Source organism: Phaenicophaeus curvirostris, chromosome 3, assembly GCF_032191515.1.
Source record: "Phaenicophaeus curvirostris isolate KB17595 chromosome 3, BPBGC_Pcur_1.0, whole genome shotgun sequence".
Taxonomy (NCBI): Eukaryota; Metazoa; Chordata; class Aves; order Cuculiformes; family Cuculidae; genus Phaenicophaeus; species Phaenicophaeus curvirostris.
The window spans coordinates 63,222,881-63,239,930 of record NC_091394.1 but is presented as its reverse complement, the minus strand read 5'-3'; the positions used below and the strand labels follow the sequence as shown (position 1 = coordinate 63,239,930).

The 17,050-nt window shown below is 40.4% G+C and overlaps 1 protein-coding gene and 1 long non-coding RNA gene across 2 annotated transcripts; one reads left to right on the top strand and one right to left on the bottom strand.

Annotated features, from left to right (window-relative positions):
• The first annotated feature begins 1,883 nt into the window (after nt 1-1,883).
• On the top strand, nt 1,884-14,990 carry LOC138719178 (uncharacterized). The gene is made up of 7 exons (XR_011337184.1): nt 1,884-2,318; nt 2,995-3,122; nt 3,470-3,587; nt 4,437-4,542; nt 5,157-7,244; nt 9,541-12,524; nt 14,640-14,990. It is a non-coding gene; the product is annotated as an uncharacterized lncRNA (long non-coding RNA).
• On the bottom strand, nt 6,562-16,730 carry MCMDC2 (minichromosome maintenance domain containing 2). The gene is made up of 14 exons (XM_069854212.1): nt 16,019-16,730; nt 15,794-15,924; nt 15,652-15,711; nt 15,141-15,336; nt 13,757-13,879; nt 13,500-13,607; nt 12,186-12,314; nt 11,444-11,675; nt 9,567-9,772; nt 8,924-9,090; nt 8,371-8,547; nt 7,674-7,816; nt 7,234-7,343; nt 6,562-6,728 (listed from the first exon to the last, which is right to left on the bottom strand). The coding sequence occupies exons 1-14, from the start codon at nt 16,116-16,118 to the stop codon at nt 6,562-6,564; spliced, it is 2,049 nt and encodes a 682-aa protein (XP_069710313.1). The 5' UTR covers nt 16,119-16,730.
• Between the last annotated feature and the right edge of the window lie 320 nt (nt 16,731-17,050).

The following is a 17,050-nucleotide window of genomic DNA, read 5'->3' as shown; positions in this document are numbered from 1 at the left end:
GTAAAGTAATGAATGACAACACCACAGACATGAATTTGCCATGGCTTCGACTCCTAAAAAGACTGATGATTGCATGAGAACGAAGCATTTTAAGGGTGAAAATGCTGGGGTTTATCAAGAATGCTGTTGTAGATAAGACATACAAAACGGAAAGTGCTCATGCTTCCAGCCCTGGTTGTCTTTTGACACACGCCTGGGTGCATGAGAATGCATTTTGATTCTTGTTTACCGCATTTATTTAGAATCATAGAATTGCAGAATCATGGAATCATAGGATAGTTTGGGTTGGAAAGGACCTTAAAGATCATCCCATTCCTGTTCCTAGTAAACACTACATATGGGATGTCCATTTCCTTTGTCTAATACCTATTGTAATGAGCACACAACACCTGAAAAATAGCTATAGAATCATAGAATGGTTTGGGTTGGAAGGGACCTTAAAGATCATCTAGGTCCAACCCCCTTGCCATGGGCAGGGACACCTCCCACTGGACCAGGCTGCCCGAGGCCCTGTCCAGCCTGGACTTGAAATTTGCCACAAACATCATGAATCCCTGAGCTGAAGACACTTGGTGGCTTCTGCCAGCATCCCCATCTCTCCTCAGAGATGCAGACACTCAGTATAAACATCCCCGCCTCTGCCCAGGGGTGGGGACACTCGGTCTTACGAAAATGATTAATTTGGTGGTTGATTGACTCAGGGCTGAAAATCCGTGAAACAAGGAAAGGGATATCAGATAGGCAAAGCCTGTGATTGTTTTAGGATTAACTGAGGGATGTCCTTATCCTCATTAAGGATGAGGAAAGGCAACAAACAATTTTGTTTCAGAGCAGAACTGTGTAACCTAATGAACACGTTTATAGTCAGGAGTAACCCCTGCATTGTCCAGGTGGGATTTGGAGGGTGGGCTCGGTATGAAAGGGCCTGTGGGCGCTCAGGTGGGCAGCGACCTCCCCAGTCATAGAATAGAATCATAGAATAACCAGGTTGTAAGAGACCCACCGGATCATTGAGTCCAACCATTCCTATCAAACACTAAACCATGACCCTTAGCACCTCATCCACCCGTCCCTTAAACACCTCCAGGGAAGGTGAATCAACCACCTCCCTGGGCAGCCTCTGCCAGTGCCCAATGACCCTTTCTGTGAAGAACTTTTTCCTAATGTCCAGCCTAAATCTCCCCTGGTGGAGCTTGAGGCCATTCCCTCTTGTCCTGTCCCCTGTCACTTGGGAGAAGAGGCCAGCACCCTCCTCTCCACAACCTCCTTTCAGGTAGTTATAGAGAGCAATGAGGTCTCCCCTCAGCCTCCTCTTCTCCAGGTTAAACAACCCCAGATCTCTCAGCGGTTCCTCATAAGGCCTGTTCTCCAGCCCCTTCACCAGCTTCATTGCTCTTCTCTGGACTCGCTCCAGAGCCTCAACATCCTTCTTGTAGTGAGGGGCCCAGAACTGAACACAGTATTCGAGGAGCGGTCTCACCAGTGCCGAGTACAGAGGGAGAATAACCCCCCTGGACCTGCTGGTCACCTCATTTCTGATACAACCCAGGGGGGTCATTCTCCCTCTGTACTCGGCACTGGCGACCCCGCAGCCCCCTCGGTGGCGGGAAGCCCCGCCCCCACCGCGGCCGCGGTGGGGGCGGGGCTTCCCGCCACCGAGCGGGGGCGCGCGCCGCTCTTCCCGCCAGGCCCCGCCCCGGCGCCGGCGCGCGCCCTTCCCGCCCTTATCCGGCCCCCCCCCCCCCCCCGCCCGTGAGTTGCTCTTCTCAGAGGGGTCGGGAATCGCTGTTCGGGAGGAGAAATCCCGTTCCGAGGGCTCAGGCCGGGAAGGGAGCGTTTGCAGGGAGCGTGGAGCGGTAGGACGAGGGGGAAAGGCTTTAAATCGGGGTGGTGGGGGGGGAAGGTTGGGATTAGGCCTTAGTGAAGGAGGAAATGATTTGTTACAAGTTCCCAGCCTGTTATATAGTGGAATATTACGTATAGATTTTGTGATTTTTGAACTAAAATGTAGGATTAGCTTGAATAGGAAGCCTGTGCCTGGGTGTTTATGCTTAACTAAGGGATGTTAGCAAGGCTGCAGTTAGAAAGAAAGGGAAAGAACGTGGCTGTATGCAGTCAACCCGGATAACAAGGACTAGCGCAGTGATAAAGAAGAACCAGCTAGGACCAGACGTAGCCTTGAAGAGGTGCCCAAGGAGCCTAAAAGCGTGTGCAAGGAAAGCTGAAAAGTTCAGCTGTGAGGAAGACCTACAGCCTTCATCCAGAGACCCCTGAAGAGACATCCAGAGGGCAGAGCGCATGCGCCAGGGAGAGGAAATGTATGTAAATAAATTCCGGGAACTGATATTTCTTCACCGTGAGGCTCTGGGAAGCTGTGGCTGCCCCATCCCTGGAGGTGTTCAAGGCCAGGCTGGATGGGGCCTTGGGCAGCCTGGTCTGGTGGGAGGTGTCTCTGCCCATGGTAGGGGGGTTGGAGCTGCATGATTTTTAAGATCCCTTCCAGCACAAACCATCCTGTGATCCTCCAGAGTATAATCGCTGGAATTAAAGGGATGGCCTGCAGGCACTTTTCTGAACAGTAAGCCATCGCTTGGAAGACAAGTGATTGCCATGCTGTTGCATTCCTATCTCCCTCTCGGCTGCCAAGTGTGGTGGCAGCGTGCTGGTGCTTATTCTGGCTGCTGGAGTGGATCAGGTCAAGCTGACGGTTGCCATGTGGGATTTCCAGTGACCCGTGTGCATCCTCTGAGGCTAAGATGGACCTAATTAGCGAGTGCCGCTCCCCTGCCAAACCTTGGTGGTTTCTTTGAATTATCTTTTGTTTCTTCGAGGGAGTGACAGATGGGACATCCAAGGAGATTCGTTTTTGCTGATAAATCCTTGTCATCGGCAAATCCATGTCTTAATTCTAAAGATAAATTACCTTTTTTTTTCCTTTGGGGAATTTGGCAGGTGTTGTATGGTGACCCTGATGATGCCCTTTCTGGATTGTAGGCACAGGTCTGACGTGGGGGATCTGGCAGGGACAAGACCCCAGGATCTCGGCAGTCTCCTCAGTAATGCTCTCTGGCCAGGTCCACAGCGCGGGTGCCGACTTATGCAGCCGACAGGAAAACATGTCGGTAGGTTCACCAGAGTGTGGCACATGAGCTGGGGTTAAAGGCCATACCCTGCTGGGGGGCTCCTCTCCCCAGAGGTGGCTGTTTGTTAGGAGCAGCATAATAGCCCAGCAATCTGTCATTCCTCACCTTGGAGCTTCCCTTAGGTGAAATGTTTGTGCCTCTGTTTAGCCTTGATCTCTGCTGGTGCTGTCTGTGTTTTCCTCCCTAGGTAACAATAAAGCCAGCAGTGAGGTTGCCCTGTGGGCTGGTATTTATTTCACTGTCTTTCTTTCCCCAAGGAAATCCTGCTGCCAGCTCAGCAGTAGAGATCTGAATTGGTCATCTCTTATCTCTTGTCATTGTTTCAGGCAGCAGGTGGAGTTAAGAGATGAGTTTGTTACGGGCTTCGGGAATCTTCAGTCTGGACTCTGCCATGCTGTTTTCTTGCAAGCAGAAAGATGTCATGTGACTTCTGGAGCTACAGAAGTAATTATTTCTTAACTGTATGTAAGAACGTTGGGGAAAGCCTCCTGAAATCTCGATTTAGATTTCTGAAGCTCTTCTATGGGTTGTAAATTCTGGATGGAACAGGGGGGAACAGAGCTGTTTCTGTGTAGGGCTAAGAGGCTGAAATTCAAACAAAAGGTATTATGACAGCTATAAAATCTGTTACGGCTCAATCCCCAGAACAAAGGATGTGCAAGCCAAGAATCCTGAAGGAATCGGAGGGGGTGGGGTTTGTAATAGTATCAGAGCATCTGGTTTTTATCTGGGGAGAGAAAAGACTTCTGATTTGAAGACTTAACAAATGCTGGTTGGAAGTGAGAGACTAAAGTGAAAAACAGTGTGTTCAAATCGCTATCCCTGCTGTCACTAAACTGTATCAGGTCTGTTGGGATGTATTCCAAAGGGAAAGGCAACTATGGCAGTGAACTTTACGTCTAGAAAGGCACTTTGCACCTGGGGCTTGAATGTAACAGCAGGGAGGGGCCTGCAGTTTTGTGCCCAAAGGGACTTCTTTTTTTTTTCTTGTTCCTGGTTATACTGAATCCATTCCCTGGTTAACCGTTAAAAACAGGGTTCTACTTTGATTTATAGAAGTGTATCTCTTAAGAGAAACTTACCAAACACAAGGGGATTTGTTACCTGGTAAAGGTTACAGCAGTCCTGCCACAGGCAGGAAGCTGTTTGCAGGCACAGTGATGATACCTCTTTGCCGTTTACCCAGCTGAGTTTTGTGATGTGCAGTGTTGGATCTGATGTGCCCGCTAATCAGTAGGATTTTCCCAGTTTGATTTGCTGCCATCATTTCTGATTTTATTTATTCTTTGAAAGGCGCTATGACATCTGATTATCTTCTCCGCTGTCTCTGAGCCTTCTGTATGCACATGCAGCCAACAGTGGAGTCGGTCTGCTTCTGGAAGTATGGGTGTTTAAGAAGGTAAGTTGCATTTTTTACTGTGGTACTGCAGTACAGGGGCTCCAGTGAGCTGCGTGGCTAGCTGGTGAAGGCCTGCGCTGGCCACGTTTGCTGCTGGCTGACAGCAGCTGAAGGTGGGGCCTGTTATTTAGTCAAGGATACTTTTGGACCACTGCCTGTGCTGCTGTTTATGTGTGGTACTGCTACTCATCTTCTAATTTTTGCTTAAAGCATCCTCGGACAAGCTGGGGAGAAGTAACGATAAAAAGTTGTGCTCTTGCACATATAAGGATATGCATCCCTTAACACGGCTTGTCAAAAATAGGAATTTATATATAGGAATTCTATTGAAGTCTATTCTAGAAGTAATTTTCATAGAATCATAGAATGGTTTGCATTGGAAGGGACCTTCAAGATCATCCAGTTCCAACCCTCCTGCCGTGGGCAGCAACACTTCTTACTAGACCTGATTTTACTGGCATTAATGATGAAACTTTTGCCGTTTACCCATCTGACTGGTTTTTGATGTGCATTTTTGACTCTGAAATGCCAGTAAAGTTGTTAACTTTTGCATGAGATGGATTCAACATACAGAAAACTGACTGACTAACTTTGGATTTTTTTTTTTTATTTAGCTTGAAAACAGCAGCCTGAAGTGTGGAGTTCTGATACCCTTGGAAATGCTTTCATAGCCCTTCCTGCTCCTCAAATACTGCTCAATTCAACAGTAAAGCAGAGGATCAGCTGAAAATGTGTGAATAATCCCTGAATGAAGTTCAGGTGAGAGCGTCACTGTAGAAGGGGAAGTGGCCTGGTGGGCACTTTAAGAACTTAGTGTGAATATTCAAGTGTACTAAATAAATGGAACAAAATTGAATAAATTGAGGGTTAAAACATGTAGGAGAACTTGTGTTATCTTGTCTACATGGGAGTGTTTGTAGTGTTAGTGGTGGTAGCTTTTCTGTTTATCTCCCAGGCAGTGTCTCTGTGAATAAAATCTTGGATTTGTTTTCAGTGACTGTAGTTTGTTTTTTTTTTTTTTTGTTGAAGCTGTGAGAGCTATGGCCCCACAATCCTGCTGGATGACATCCTGGGCAGGAGTCAAACCAAGCCTTGTCCAGATTTGCTAGGAAGTCTGTACAATTTTTTTTGCTGTTTTTTTTAACATGGACTTCTTAGATGTAAAACTTGCTCAGTGTTGAGTCTGCTGCCGTACCATTACTAAGAAGATAAAATACAGGGAAGCCCATAGTTGGAGCAGCATGCTGTAGCTCAGACGCCTCATGTCCTACCACATTGTTCCTTACGCTTGTTTTTGCAGTGAGGTACAGTTGCGAACTCACTGAGCTGCCTGCCTACCAAGTTGCCTGATGACTTTTTTCACCTTCCTGTAGGGTTCTGCTATCTCCTGCAGTCCATCTAAAGTAAAGTGGAAATACTGGGGTTGTTTTTTTCAGATTACAGGAGCAGACTGGCATCCTGCCGTCATTTATGTTGCTGTAATGTAAAACTAAGGCATAGAATATCAGGCAGTATGGTGATAACTTTTATACCTTTTATAACTAGTAATTATTCAAGAAAGCTGGCTTACAGCAAAAAGTTTTAATGTACTTAAAGCTATTTAATCCTCATTGGGGGATACATTTGAGAAGAAGCAACCAGAAACACTGCAGAGTTCATGTAGTTGTATGAAACATTAGATTCTAAACTCCTGGTTTAATTGATAGCTGTAGTCTTACTAAAACCCCTGCTTTGCTCTTGTCATTTAACTGTGGATGAGCAGTGGTAGCCAGGAAGAGAAGTTCAGGTTGTCACTGTTAGCTGAAGCTATGGCCTCCCAGGATGAAGACATCGCTCTTGCCTTCCAACAACACTGTCACAAAACTTGTAATTGAATCTTGTCGGTTATGCTTTGTTCCTTAGGAAAACAGCATTGAACTATCTTACAAAAACATTAAAAACTTTAATCGTATATTTCTAACTGCAGTCTCTAGAAAACCTGAAGTAGGAGCTTTGGCCTTTACTTACACAGCGCACCTCTCACTCTTCATTAGTGTTAATGTGAATTCCTGGGCCATATGCACCAATAAACTTCAGCAGCTGGTGGTGACACTGCATTAGGTAGATGTCTCTCTGTTGCAGGGAGTTATCGTCGCTGAGGTCAAATGGAAATACAGGATTTGGTGCTACGCACAGTGCCGACTTGCCTAAGCAAAGAAGAAATTAAGCTGAGAGAATTGATAAACTTTTGCCAGAACTTTGAAGGAAAGAAACCCTGTGACACCGATTATTTAGTAATGTGGTTTTGTATGTCATAATCTTCAAGTGTTACATCATAATTCTTGTGTTGCTGCCAACTTTGTGTGTGAATAAATGTGACTGTGATGCTAAATAAACAACCCCCTCCCTCAACTTTTGTCTTCTCTTTCCCAAGGGAGTGAAATCTGTGTTTAGTTTAACCTGAACCAATGTTAGAGAAGCAGTGCCCCAAGTAAGCCAGCATAAAGGCTGGAGGAGTGGTACTGGCCTGTGGCCTGACTGTGCAGCACTGAGACCTTCCAGCTGAAAGACTTTGCTGATACCAGTCTTCAATAGCTGAAATTCTGGACTTTGATTTGAAACTATTATTGCAATCAATTAATATAAACATTTTTCAAACTGACAACACGAAAACGAGGGGCCCAAAACTAAAGACTGAGTTGCATTATTTACCGTATTTTAAGGTAAGAGATGCTTCAAGTAACAAGATGGCAATCAATGCATCTTCCTCAAGCACTTTCTTTCTTAAACTGAGTTTAGTATGAGCCTTAGACAGTGAAATCCTAAGAGATTAATGTAAGCATGTCAGAAATAAATATTGTGGACATAAACCAAGGCAATACATATTGCACTTAAGCAATGCATTTTTTTGTTTCTCTAGAGAACCTTAATAGTGATAATTTCTTAAATCACTGGGGTTTTGCTTGCCAAAATGTTCTTTTTGCAACTTTAAGATAAGTGGTATTTATATATGGTAAGTAAGATTCTTTATCCTTGAGCTTCTCAAAGCTTGAGTCTTGTCTAGGTTTGTCTTTAACAAGCTCTTGAGCAGGTTAGCACAATTACTATTTGAAACAGACGTGTTTTCCTCTACTACAAAAAGTAGGACGTACAGAATATTTAGTGCAGATGCTGATAGTGTTGATCCATGAATAGAATCTCTTCTCACTCTGCGACTTGCAATATAGTAGCCTTGAATGAGGTTTTCTGCTTCTGAACTCAGTTCAACATGAAGATTCTTGGCAAACAAAATGAACTAGAGAGGGTATACATTTTAAATATTGTAACTGGAAAGTGAAAAGCATACACTTTTCTCACCTTTTAAGAAACCAGTGCCACAGTAATAGAGTTGGGACAATATATTCTACCGATAGGTCTTACAAAGACAGTTGTCATCATTTAGCTATGCATAAGAAACTATTCTGATACTAAGCAATCATCTGTTAGTTAAACAAGTGCTATGGACAGTTTATTTAGAATGGAATATAAACTTTTATTACTGATTATATAAACTTCTTGTTAGAAGGGGGTATTGGTGATGTGATCTCATGTGAATGTTAACCTTATATGTTTTTCAGAAACAAGATCACGTGGAATTTATTATGCTGGCCCTTTTGAAGAACCAAAGCTCCCTTTATCAATGAAGCCCTTAGTGCTACTGGGAATATGGTGGGGGAAAGGGGAGTCAGGGAGTATTAGCAGGTTCAAAAATACACAAGCTGAATGTGCAGATAGAACTTTCTGATTCCAGAAATAGTCTGATATTCCCAAGTGTAAAGAGTTTCTAAATTATTGAGTAGTATCTGTTACCTCCTCGTAATCCTGCGTTCTGAACTGCTGTGAGACTTTGTACAGCGTGGCTTCAGGCTTAATGGCTTTATTCAAGATATGATGCATGAGAGGAGAGGATAGTTGACACGAAGGAAACTCATTGTATATCAAAAGCCCAAAAACATCTAGAAGGTTAGGTGGAATCAAACCCAGGTCCTAAAGAGAAGACGCAAAGAAATAAAGCAATTACTTTATTTTGGCCTTTTGGCTTGGAGACTTCAGGTTTTTCAGTCTGAAATGTTAAGTATCCGTGTACATGAGGTCTTGCAGGATTATCTAGTGATTTAGCTACAATATATGCTGTAAAATTCTGTTTCAATTGTAGTTTCCAAAAGCTATTCCAAATAAAATACAAGATAGCTACTTTTGGTAAATCTAGCCCATTTTAGAAGTTACTTGATTTCAAGTTACCTAAGCTTTTTGGGAAATACTAACGAATTTGATTGTTTTCATCGTTTTATAAGCTGAAATAAACATAGACACAAATGACTGATACAATGCAGATACCATCATAATGAGGCATGTGCTTTACCATCTGTCCAATTAAAAAGTTCTCCTTTTGCATGTGTTTCTTCGAGGAAGAATCCACGTCTACAAAAGACCAAAAATTGGTCTGAATTGGAATGGTAACTTGTTGGTCAGCCTCTTCTCCGTACTTCCTCCCAGGAATGAATACTGTTGTCATTCTGCTCTCTAGCACTAGGATAGGACAAAATATGTCAAGTATATCATTCATGTAGTTTAACTACAGATTCTAGTCCCACACACCATCTGAAACCAGTCACGATTAGGTATTTCACTGAATTGTCATGGCAGTTCAGTGAAATACGTACTCCTTAGTTTTTTTGGTGAGTATGGGTTTTCCATGCCAACAATTGTGAGGACTGCATATGTGAGTGCCTAAATCCTAGTATTTATGATCTGTCCTTCTAAAGAAGCATGATCATGCACTTATGTTGCTGTCTAGTAATTGCTTTGTTAATTAATGGATGTGTAGTGTAGACTGTGTAGTAAATGTAAGCTTATGTGACCTTGGCTGTTTTTATCCTTGTTTCTTACACAGACTTGTTAAAAACAGCTAATAGATTTTCTCAGCATTTGAGGAACAAGCCTATCCCTGATTTTGCATGTTTGTTTTGTTCTGTCCAGTCACTGGGTAGTAGGTGTGAGATTACCGGACTGCAGAAGTTCAAGTTTATCCTTTTTATATGAAGATAAGTCTCCTATGTAACAGACACCGCCCTTCGCCAGCACAGCACTGCAAGCCTGGACACTAGCACTTCCAGTTCTGTGTTTATCTTTGGACACAGAAGGAAAAATTTCACAAGAAGGTGGGTGTCGTATGCCGCGAGGCAGAAGGCAAATGCTGTAGTTGAGAAGCCTAGAGGATTAAACAACTGTCAGTCACAAATCATTAAATTATTGTTCAGTTTTTCAAAACTTAAACTACTTAATAATGGTGTTTTTATAAATTAAGACAAATTTCGAAACAACAACAAAAATCCTTTAAGATAAAACAGTGCCAAAATTAAATGTTTAAAGTAACTTTGAATACAAAGAAGTTCAAGCTTTCTTGCCAACAGGACTCATTTCTTACAGACTTAACATATGAGGCAAATCATGGTTTGTAGTAGAAGTAGGTCCTATGAAGTCAAACAAGTGTCATAATTTAACCCCATATCATTAACTCCTGTTCTAGAGAAACTTTCCCACTGATTTAAAAGGGTAGAGAATTGGCAATCCTGGCCGTCTGGGAGAAATGGAAAGGCTGGGAACATGCAAGCTCTGCCTGCCTGGGTTACCCTCCATCGCCCTCCCTTCCCAATTTCTTTCTCACCCCCTGCTCTGTGTTCCTTGGCACAAAGAGGTTGCAAATTGTCTGGTTGCCCAATCAAAGCCTCCTAATGATTTTAAGATGTCGGAGCATGATGTATCCTACTAGGTGAATGTTATTAATTAAAATTAATAAGTATTAATAAATAGACTATCATACCAATATAAATATGATGTAGGAAGTGCCTGTTCTGACAGGCTACTGACAATAAGATACTATGTGTGCATACAAGACAGTGCAAGTGACAGCACTGACCAAGATTTACAGTGTGCAACTTTTTTTATATTAACTAGATTTTTGATTCTCAAAACACTCCCTGTTTCTAGGATTTCTCTTATGAAATCTCAACCTGTGGAAAAACAAATCCTGCAGCCCATAATTTTTTTGAAATTTGAACTGCTTTCTACAGCTGCACTTTGAAATGGTCAAGAAAGAGGGTTTTGTTTCCACAACAAGAAATACTAATGAATTTGTTGCTAAACTCTCAGATTAAGACAATTTTTTTGCCACTTCGAAAGATCTTTTTTTAAAAAAAAATGAAGCCCTGCTTTGAGTTAGAGAAGAAGAAAGTAATTTTGTTTAATTTAATGTGAATTCAAAGCTGTCCGTATTGTGCTTCTCTGCAGTATGTGGAAGTGTGTTAACAGTTTATAGTTATGTGACTATAAAATGCATGAAAACAGGATATTTTGCTAAAGGCAAAACCAGTCAGATTTATGACCCATGTGTGAAGATGTACCTTATCAGTAGAGTTTCTATGAAAAATAGTGATAAAGATGTAAATATCTATTAACACACTGCTTACTAACTGAAAATGCTGATAACTGGGAAGCAGTGATAAAAAGGGTTAAAGTGACACAAGGTATGAAAAGCAGAGCCCTTTCCTTTTATCAGTACCAGCTTCTGGGACAGTCTTCAGTTTTTATGTTAGAAGAACTTTTTTTTGAGCTCTGCTAAATAGCGCTTGTGTTAAAATCTTATTGAGATCATTACAAGAGCATAAAGTGGTTTTATGATTAGTGAAGTTGTGCTCTAAATTTATCACTTGGAATAAAAGTGTCCCAGAGATAAAAACTGGGTAGTTTTACTAAGTCTGAGCCCTATATATTGTTTTAAAATGCAATCTCTTTAGCCTTTCATATAAGACTTATCCTATTATCTTAAAAAATACTCATGCATTTAATTCTAATTTATGTGAAAAATAAAGAATCTCTTTACCTATCAATTACTAGTGTGTCGCTTGTCACAATCAACAGATCCAGATAATCTGCATTTTCTTTTTCACATGTCTGTACTAGACTCAGCAATATTGTGAGCTTAAGAGTGGTGTAAGTGCCTGGTGGGACAACTTCCGAAGCGAAGATATTGGCAAGGACAGCAGTAAACCTCCAGCATGAACTTGAAGTCAGCGACAGCAGATACTTAAAATTGTAACCAACAAAAGAAGGACCTAATTAAAACAAAGTGCAGGTTAACAAACACTTCATAACAGAGCTGTGCAGATACATCAGAACTAATTGTCATTCCAGTCTTGATACAAAGCTTAAAAAGAATGGATATGTTTATGTATTGAGCACAAATCCAGAATGTAAACATCTGACACTATTTTGCTGTTAAAAAGGTAGCAGACATCATCTGATGGAATAAGAAAAGAATAACAAACTGAAAGATTAGGTTCATTTAATATATGATTTCAAAGTACCTTCCAATGGATAGAAGAAGTTGGAAAAAGGAGTTGAAGAACTGCAGAAAATAATTCTGTAGTTTCCCAATGCATGGAAATGGGAGAAAGAAGATATTCTCACATAACAGTAAGCACATATTTCAGACTGTAAGAGCAAAGTCCCAGAGTGATTTCATAATTTGGGCCTCTAGGTAACAGAAAACTATGCCATTCTCAATATTTTGTTCTAGAGGTTTTTTCAACTTTTTGTAGTCAATTTTTAGTGGAATTCCTTACCATCTGGGTTACAGAGCTGTACGCTATTGGCTTCTATACATGCTGTAGCTTGTGAGCCGTTCTGCACACAGGCTGGAATTCCTATAATCTGGTAGTGGTTTCCTATTTTCATTTTATTGGCCAGTTCGTCTAGAAAGTTAAAAAAAGGGGTGGTGAGAGGAACCTGCAGATATGTTAGGGCATAAAAAGTTTTAGAGACATGCTCAGAAAGCTTTTCTTCACATTCCAAACAGTTAGATTTTATGATTTAATTACAAAGAACAGCAATTGGATGCCAGGTTCACTGTAACAGACTGGAATAAAATGAAGTGTCCATTTCTAATTAATTTAGTGCAAAAAGTAAGGAATGCATGGTGGGTGAGAAAAGGCAGATTCCTGATAAAGACGGAGAATGATGTATTTAGGTCTGCATTGGAAAGAAAATGGACAGTTGTTGGCAAATATGTGTTCCTACTCTGAAACTTGTGGTAACACCACTATCTGTTACTGTCCTGTAAAATGTCAGAGAAAAAAACCCAATAAAAACTAAACTAAACAGATTTCAAAAAGACACAGAAATAGCTTTGGGAACCTTTCTGTTTCTGTGCATCTTTTAGAAAGAATTACCACATTTTTGGAAACAAGAGTCAGGTCCAACCAACTATGAGATTCAGCTGTGAGGGTCTTGTCTGACTTCATTGATCACTGAAGCCAGTGGAAATTTAATGCATGCATAACTCTGGGAATCTGTTTTATAATCTTAAGTTTTATATTTTTTTTGTAACTATAATTAGTAGTATTTTCTATTTAATTTTCAAGAAATGAAGCATATAATTCCATAGACTTTTGGAATGGTATGGGGTTTTTCTTTAAGAGAATTAATGGAAGTATGTTTGCGAGTTGTGATTTTGGTTGGATATTTACATTAGAAATCATTTAATGATTGCAGTGAAAGGCAGTGGTAGTAGGAGCCAAAAATCCTGATGGAATGTGGGAAACAGCTTGATTGAGGAAGGATGTTAAAAATGCATGAAGTGAGCACAAAACAGTGTGACCAAAGGAAGTAGAAAGGAGGAAAAAAAAACCAAGATACAGTTAGAACATGATACTGCAGAAAACAGCAGTTCTGCCACACGCACACTTCAATCACCTGTGTGCACTACTCAGTCACCTAGCTGATTTTATGTCTTCCCCCCTAATTTTGTTACAGAACTGCAATATAAATTATTACTTTCACCATTTTATCCATAGAAACAGACCTGCAGGAAAAAAAGCAAGGGATTATTACAGTTCAATTCTAAAATGCTTTTGACAAAACTCCAGAATTCAGCTTACCTCTCAGAAAAACTGTGAATGTCTGAATCCTAAAATGGGATTTATCATTGGAATGTCCTTTCAAAGCATGAAGAACTTTTGCATCAATCATTTCAACTATTTGTTTATCTTTTAAAACAAATGCGAAGAAAAAGTTAGTTTGGTTGCAAACAGTACAGCTTTTATGTCTGGGTTTTCTCCACTTCACCATTTTGTTTACTTAATGTGTAGCAGAAGGAGAAAAGTAACATATAAGTACAAAGCCACATAGATCTTACCTCCAAGTACTCTAAACTTCATGTCTTCCTGCAGTGGCGAAGAGCACAAACTACATGCAAAATCATTCCTCACTGTAGCAGATTCTGTAGCTCCAGGCAGATGCACTCTTATGTACCTAAACCCTAAAAAGAAAAAATAAAAAAATTTACCAAACTTAGACATGGCTTTCATTTTAAATTTCCCTATAAGAAGAGATGCAATTAAAATCCTGGACAGTGAAATTCCAAATGAATCACGTATTTCTTCAGATGCGCATATGTTCCTATACTCTGCTTCCACTAAAATCATCTGTATCATTTATTATAGCTTTACCACAAGATGGCAGAAATTCCTTTTGCATATTCCCAAGCAGACCAGCTTGGTCTGGCTTTCTGAGCGGCAGGAGTGAGCAAGTCCAGCTTCTGCCTTGTGCGGCAATGACATGGGATATGGAGAAGAGAAGGCTCTACGGAGACCTTATAGAGACCTTCTAGTACCTCAAGGGGGCCAACAAGCAAGCTGGGGAGGCACTGTTTACAAGGGCATGCAGTGATAGGACAAGGGGGAATGGCTTTAAATTGGTAGAGGGAAGGTTTAGACTAGATATAAGGAAGAAATTCTTCATCATGAGGGTGCCCAGGCCCTGGCACAGGTTGCCCAGGGAAGCTGTGTCTGCCCCGTCCCTGAAGGTGTTCAAGGCCAGGTTGGATGGGGCCTTGGGCAGCCCGATCTGGTGGGAGGTGTCCCTGCCCATGGCAGGGGGGTTGGAACTGGATGATCTTTAAGGTCCCTTCCAACCCAAACCATTCTATCATTCTATACCCTCATTTGGATTTATCCTGTAGTCTTGTAACTTTGGAATAATTTTATGGTCTTTTATAATTTTATGGTATCTTGTTACAGGAAGGAGGAAACAAAAGAGCCCTAAAAGTCCTAATCCTGCAACTGTACAAGCAATTCAGTAATATTAATCAAAGAAGTAGTTCCAGAGAAGTTAGCTATCGCTCTATGCTAGAAGCTTTTGCCAGTCACTTAAGCACATTGTTCTGTGGTATTTTTATATACAGAAAAACACCGTTTCTAAGGAAAAAAAAAAAGCATTCTACCAGTTCAGCTTTTTATCTTTCAGATAATTTATCGGAGTAATTGGCAACATATCTTTTCTCATAAGAAACATCATCATCATTAGGACAGTGGATTGCTGGCATAGCTATGCTCCCAAAACATTTAATAACGCTGAACAACTATTGGCAAGGTCTGCTGCTTTCAATTAATAAAAATCACACTGTCTCCATAATAAGACTGCATAGGAAAATGCCTTTTTCATGCTAGGTTTTTTATCTCTTATCAAAATTATTAAAAAGCTTTTGAAATAGTACTGTTTTTTGGTGGGTTTTTTACTACCTTCAGAAAAGGGACAGGTTTCCTCAGTACAAAGAAATCTTGCTCCTTGTGTGTATTTTGTTACTGTTCCCACTGCAATCACTATTCCTTCAGACATGTAAAATCTTTGAGATGTGTAATTAAAGGGAAATGCAGAAAGGCTGAGAACATAACTCGGTAAAGGTGGCAAATGTGTTGGTTTCAGCAGAACGCTAATCTAACAAAAGACACAATTCATTAACAACGTAAAAATATTTTTTATTTAAAACTGCTTTACTTAAACACAATGTGATAGCAATTAGGAAAAAACCTAAACACATGAAGTGTAAAAGCAATTCAGTTTCATATCAATTATCTCAGAATTCTTGCAATAGGGTTGGGTGAGACTATGAGCTGGTTTTAGTTACAAATAATACTAAAGTCAAAGGGAAAATGAAAACTTAAAAGAGTTAATACAAAAATAGTATTTGTTAATACTTTGCCATACCTAAAGGGTTTAGAATGTAAACGGAGGAAAACAATGCAGACTCACCTGGTCCTCAGTCTGCAACTCTTCAATTAATGATAATGTCTTAATAGCTATGAAACATACCTGTGATTGAAAAATAACTTCATTTTAATAGGAAAAGTCTAGTTAGAATATAGAAGACGTACTTTTGTCTACAAATACTTACCGACTGAAAAATCTCTGCAGCTTGTATGGGTTTATGAAGAATGTAGTTTCCAAGAGTTGCATCTAATTCAGTAATATCAGAAGGATTTATTGAAATAATGAAACGATAAACAGCATAACTTTGTTTTGAGTCTGCAGGAGCAAAAAATACCATAAATAAAAATTAACAGAGATTTGTGTAACATTACATACAAATTTGATGGAATATCTGTTGAGTGAGTGATACCATTGTATTTTTTGCAGTCGTGCACAAATTTCTGAAGGCCACCGCTTCTGTCCAGGTAAACAAGGGCAAGTTCCCTCATCTTCTGTATTTCACGATGCATCTTCCAAGAAAGATCTTTGTCCTTTTTATCAAAATGTTTGAGTAAACTGTGAAGAAATCATGTTAGAACCAGCCATGATACGATAATAAAGGTATTTGTTAACAAAGCCATACGAAATTAAAATCCTCTCTTTTTCAAACTACGCAATTCTTAAAGGATTTTTAAACTGCTATAGTTCTATAGAAAGTTCTTTCCAATGGCTGAAGCATACTACATTCCCAAAGCAAATTCCTGAATGTTCTAGTGTTTTTTCAGTTAATTGTTGCACTGCCCCCATGAAAGTAAAGCTTGTAGTTAATTTAACCTCCCCTGTGTATTTTAAAGCTATAATCAGTCTGTCATTAGGAAGACAAATATCTCCCGTATGTGAGAGGTCTGTCATAGCTCTTAAAAGTGTGAAACTGGGCAACATTTTTCCCTTTTAATTAAATCTGACTTTTCTACTTCCCTGTTACCTCCTGTAGCATCCACTTAAGGTGTTGATCTAGCGAACACTCATGTCCATCTGTGAACAGAGAAGATCGATTATGATTCACACAGACAGAACTGTCACAACTACAGTTTTGGTTTGGAGGTTGACCATGCTCTTCAGTGCTGGTTTTATTGAGTGGTATCCACATCCCTGCATTTCTTTTTTTTTTTTTAAAAAAGTAAAATTTCACACCATGAAGCACCACCATGCTGAATTTAGATGGAGAATTACATACCATGAAGCACCACTACACTGAATTTAGATGGAGAATTTCAAAAATCAAACTACAATATTTTTTCTAGACATTTCTATTTTATTGTCTTACAAATTTTCTCCTACAAAGTGTCCTTTGTCCTCTCTGTAGATGGCCGATATGAAACTCCACTTAAATCTTCAAAAATAGATTTAGCTACCTGGTAAAGGACAAGACACAGGATTATTAGATTGATGAGGAAGCAAA

What these genes read in the sequence shown, in the direction of transcription:
- MCMDC2 (XM_069854212.1), bottom strand. Translation starts at nt 16,118, where the DNA reads ATGCATCGTGAAATACAGAAGATGAGGGAACTTGCCCTTGTTTACCTG. An exon ending in CGACTGCAAAAAATACAATG is followed by an intron (nt 15,925 to 16,018) that starts GTATCACTCACT and finishes TTGCTCCTGCAG; the next exon opens with ACTCAAAACAAAGTTATGCT. An exon ending in AACCTGTCCCTTTTCTGAAG is followed by an intron (nt 13,880 to 15,140) that starts GTAGTAAAAAAC and finishes TTTTCTTTTTAG; the next exon opens with GGTTTAGGTACATAAGAGTG.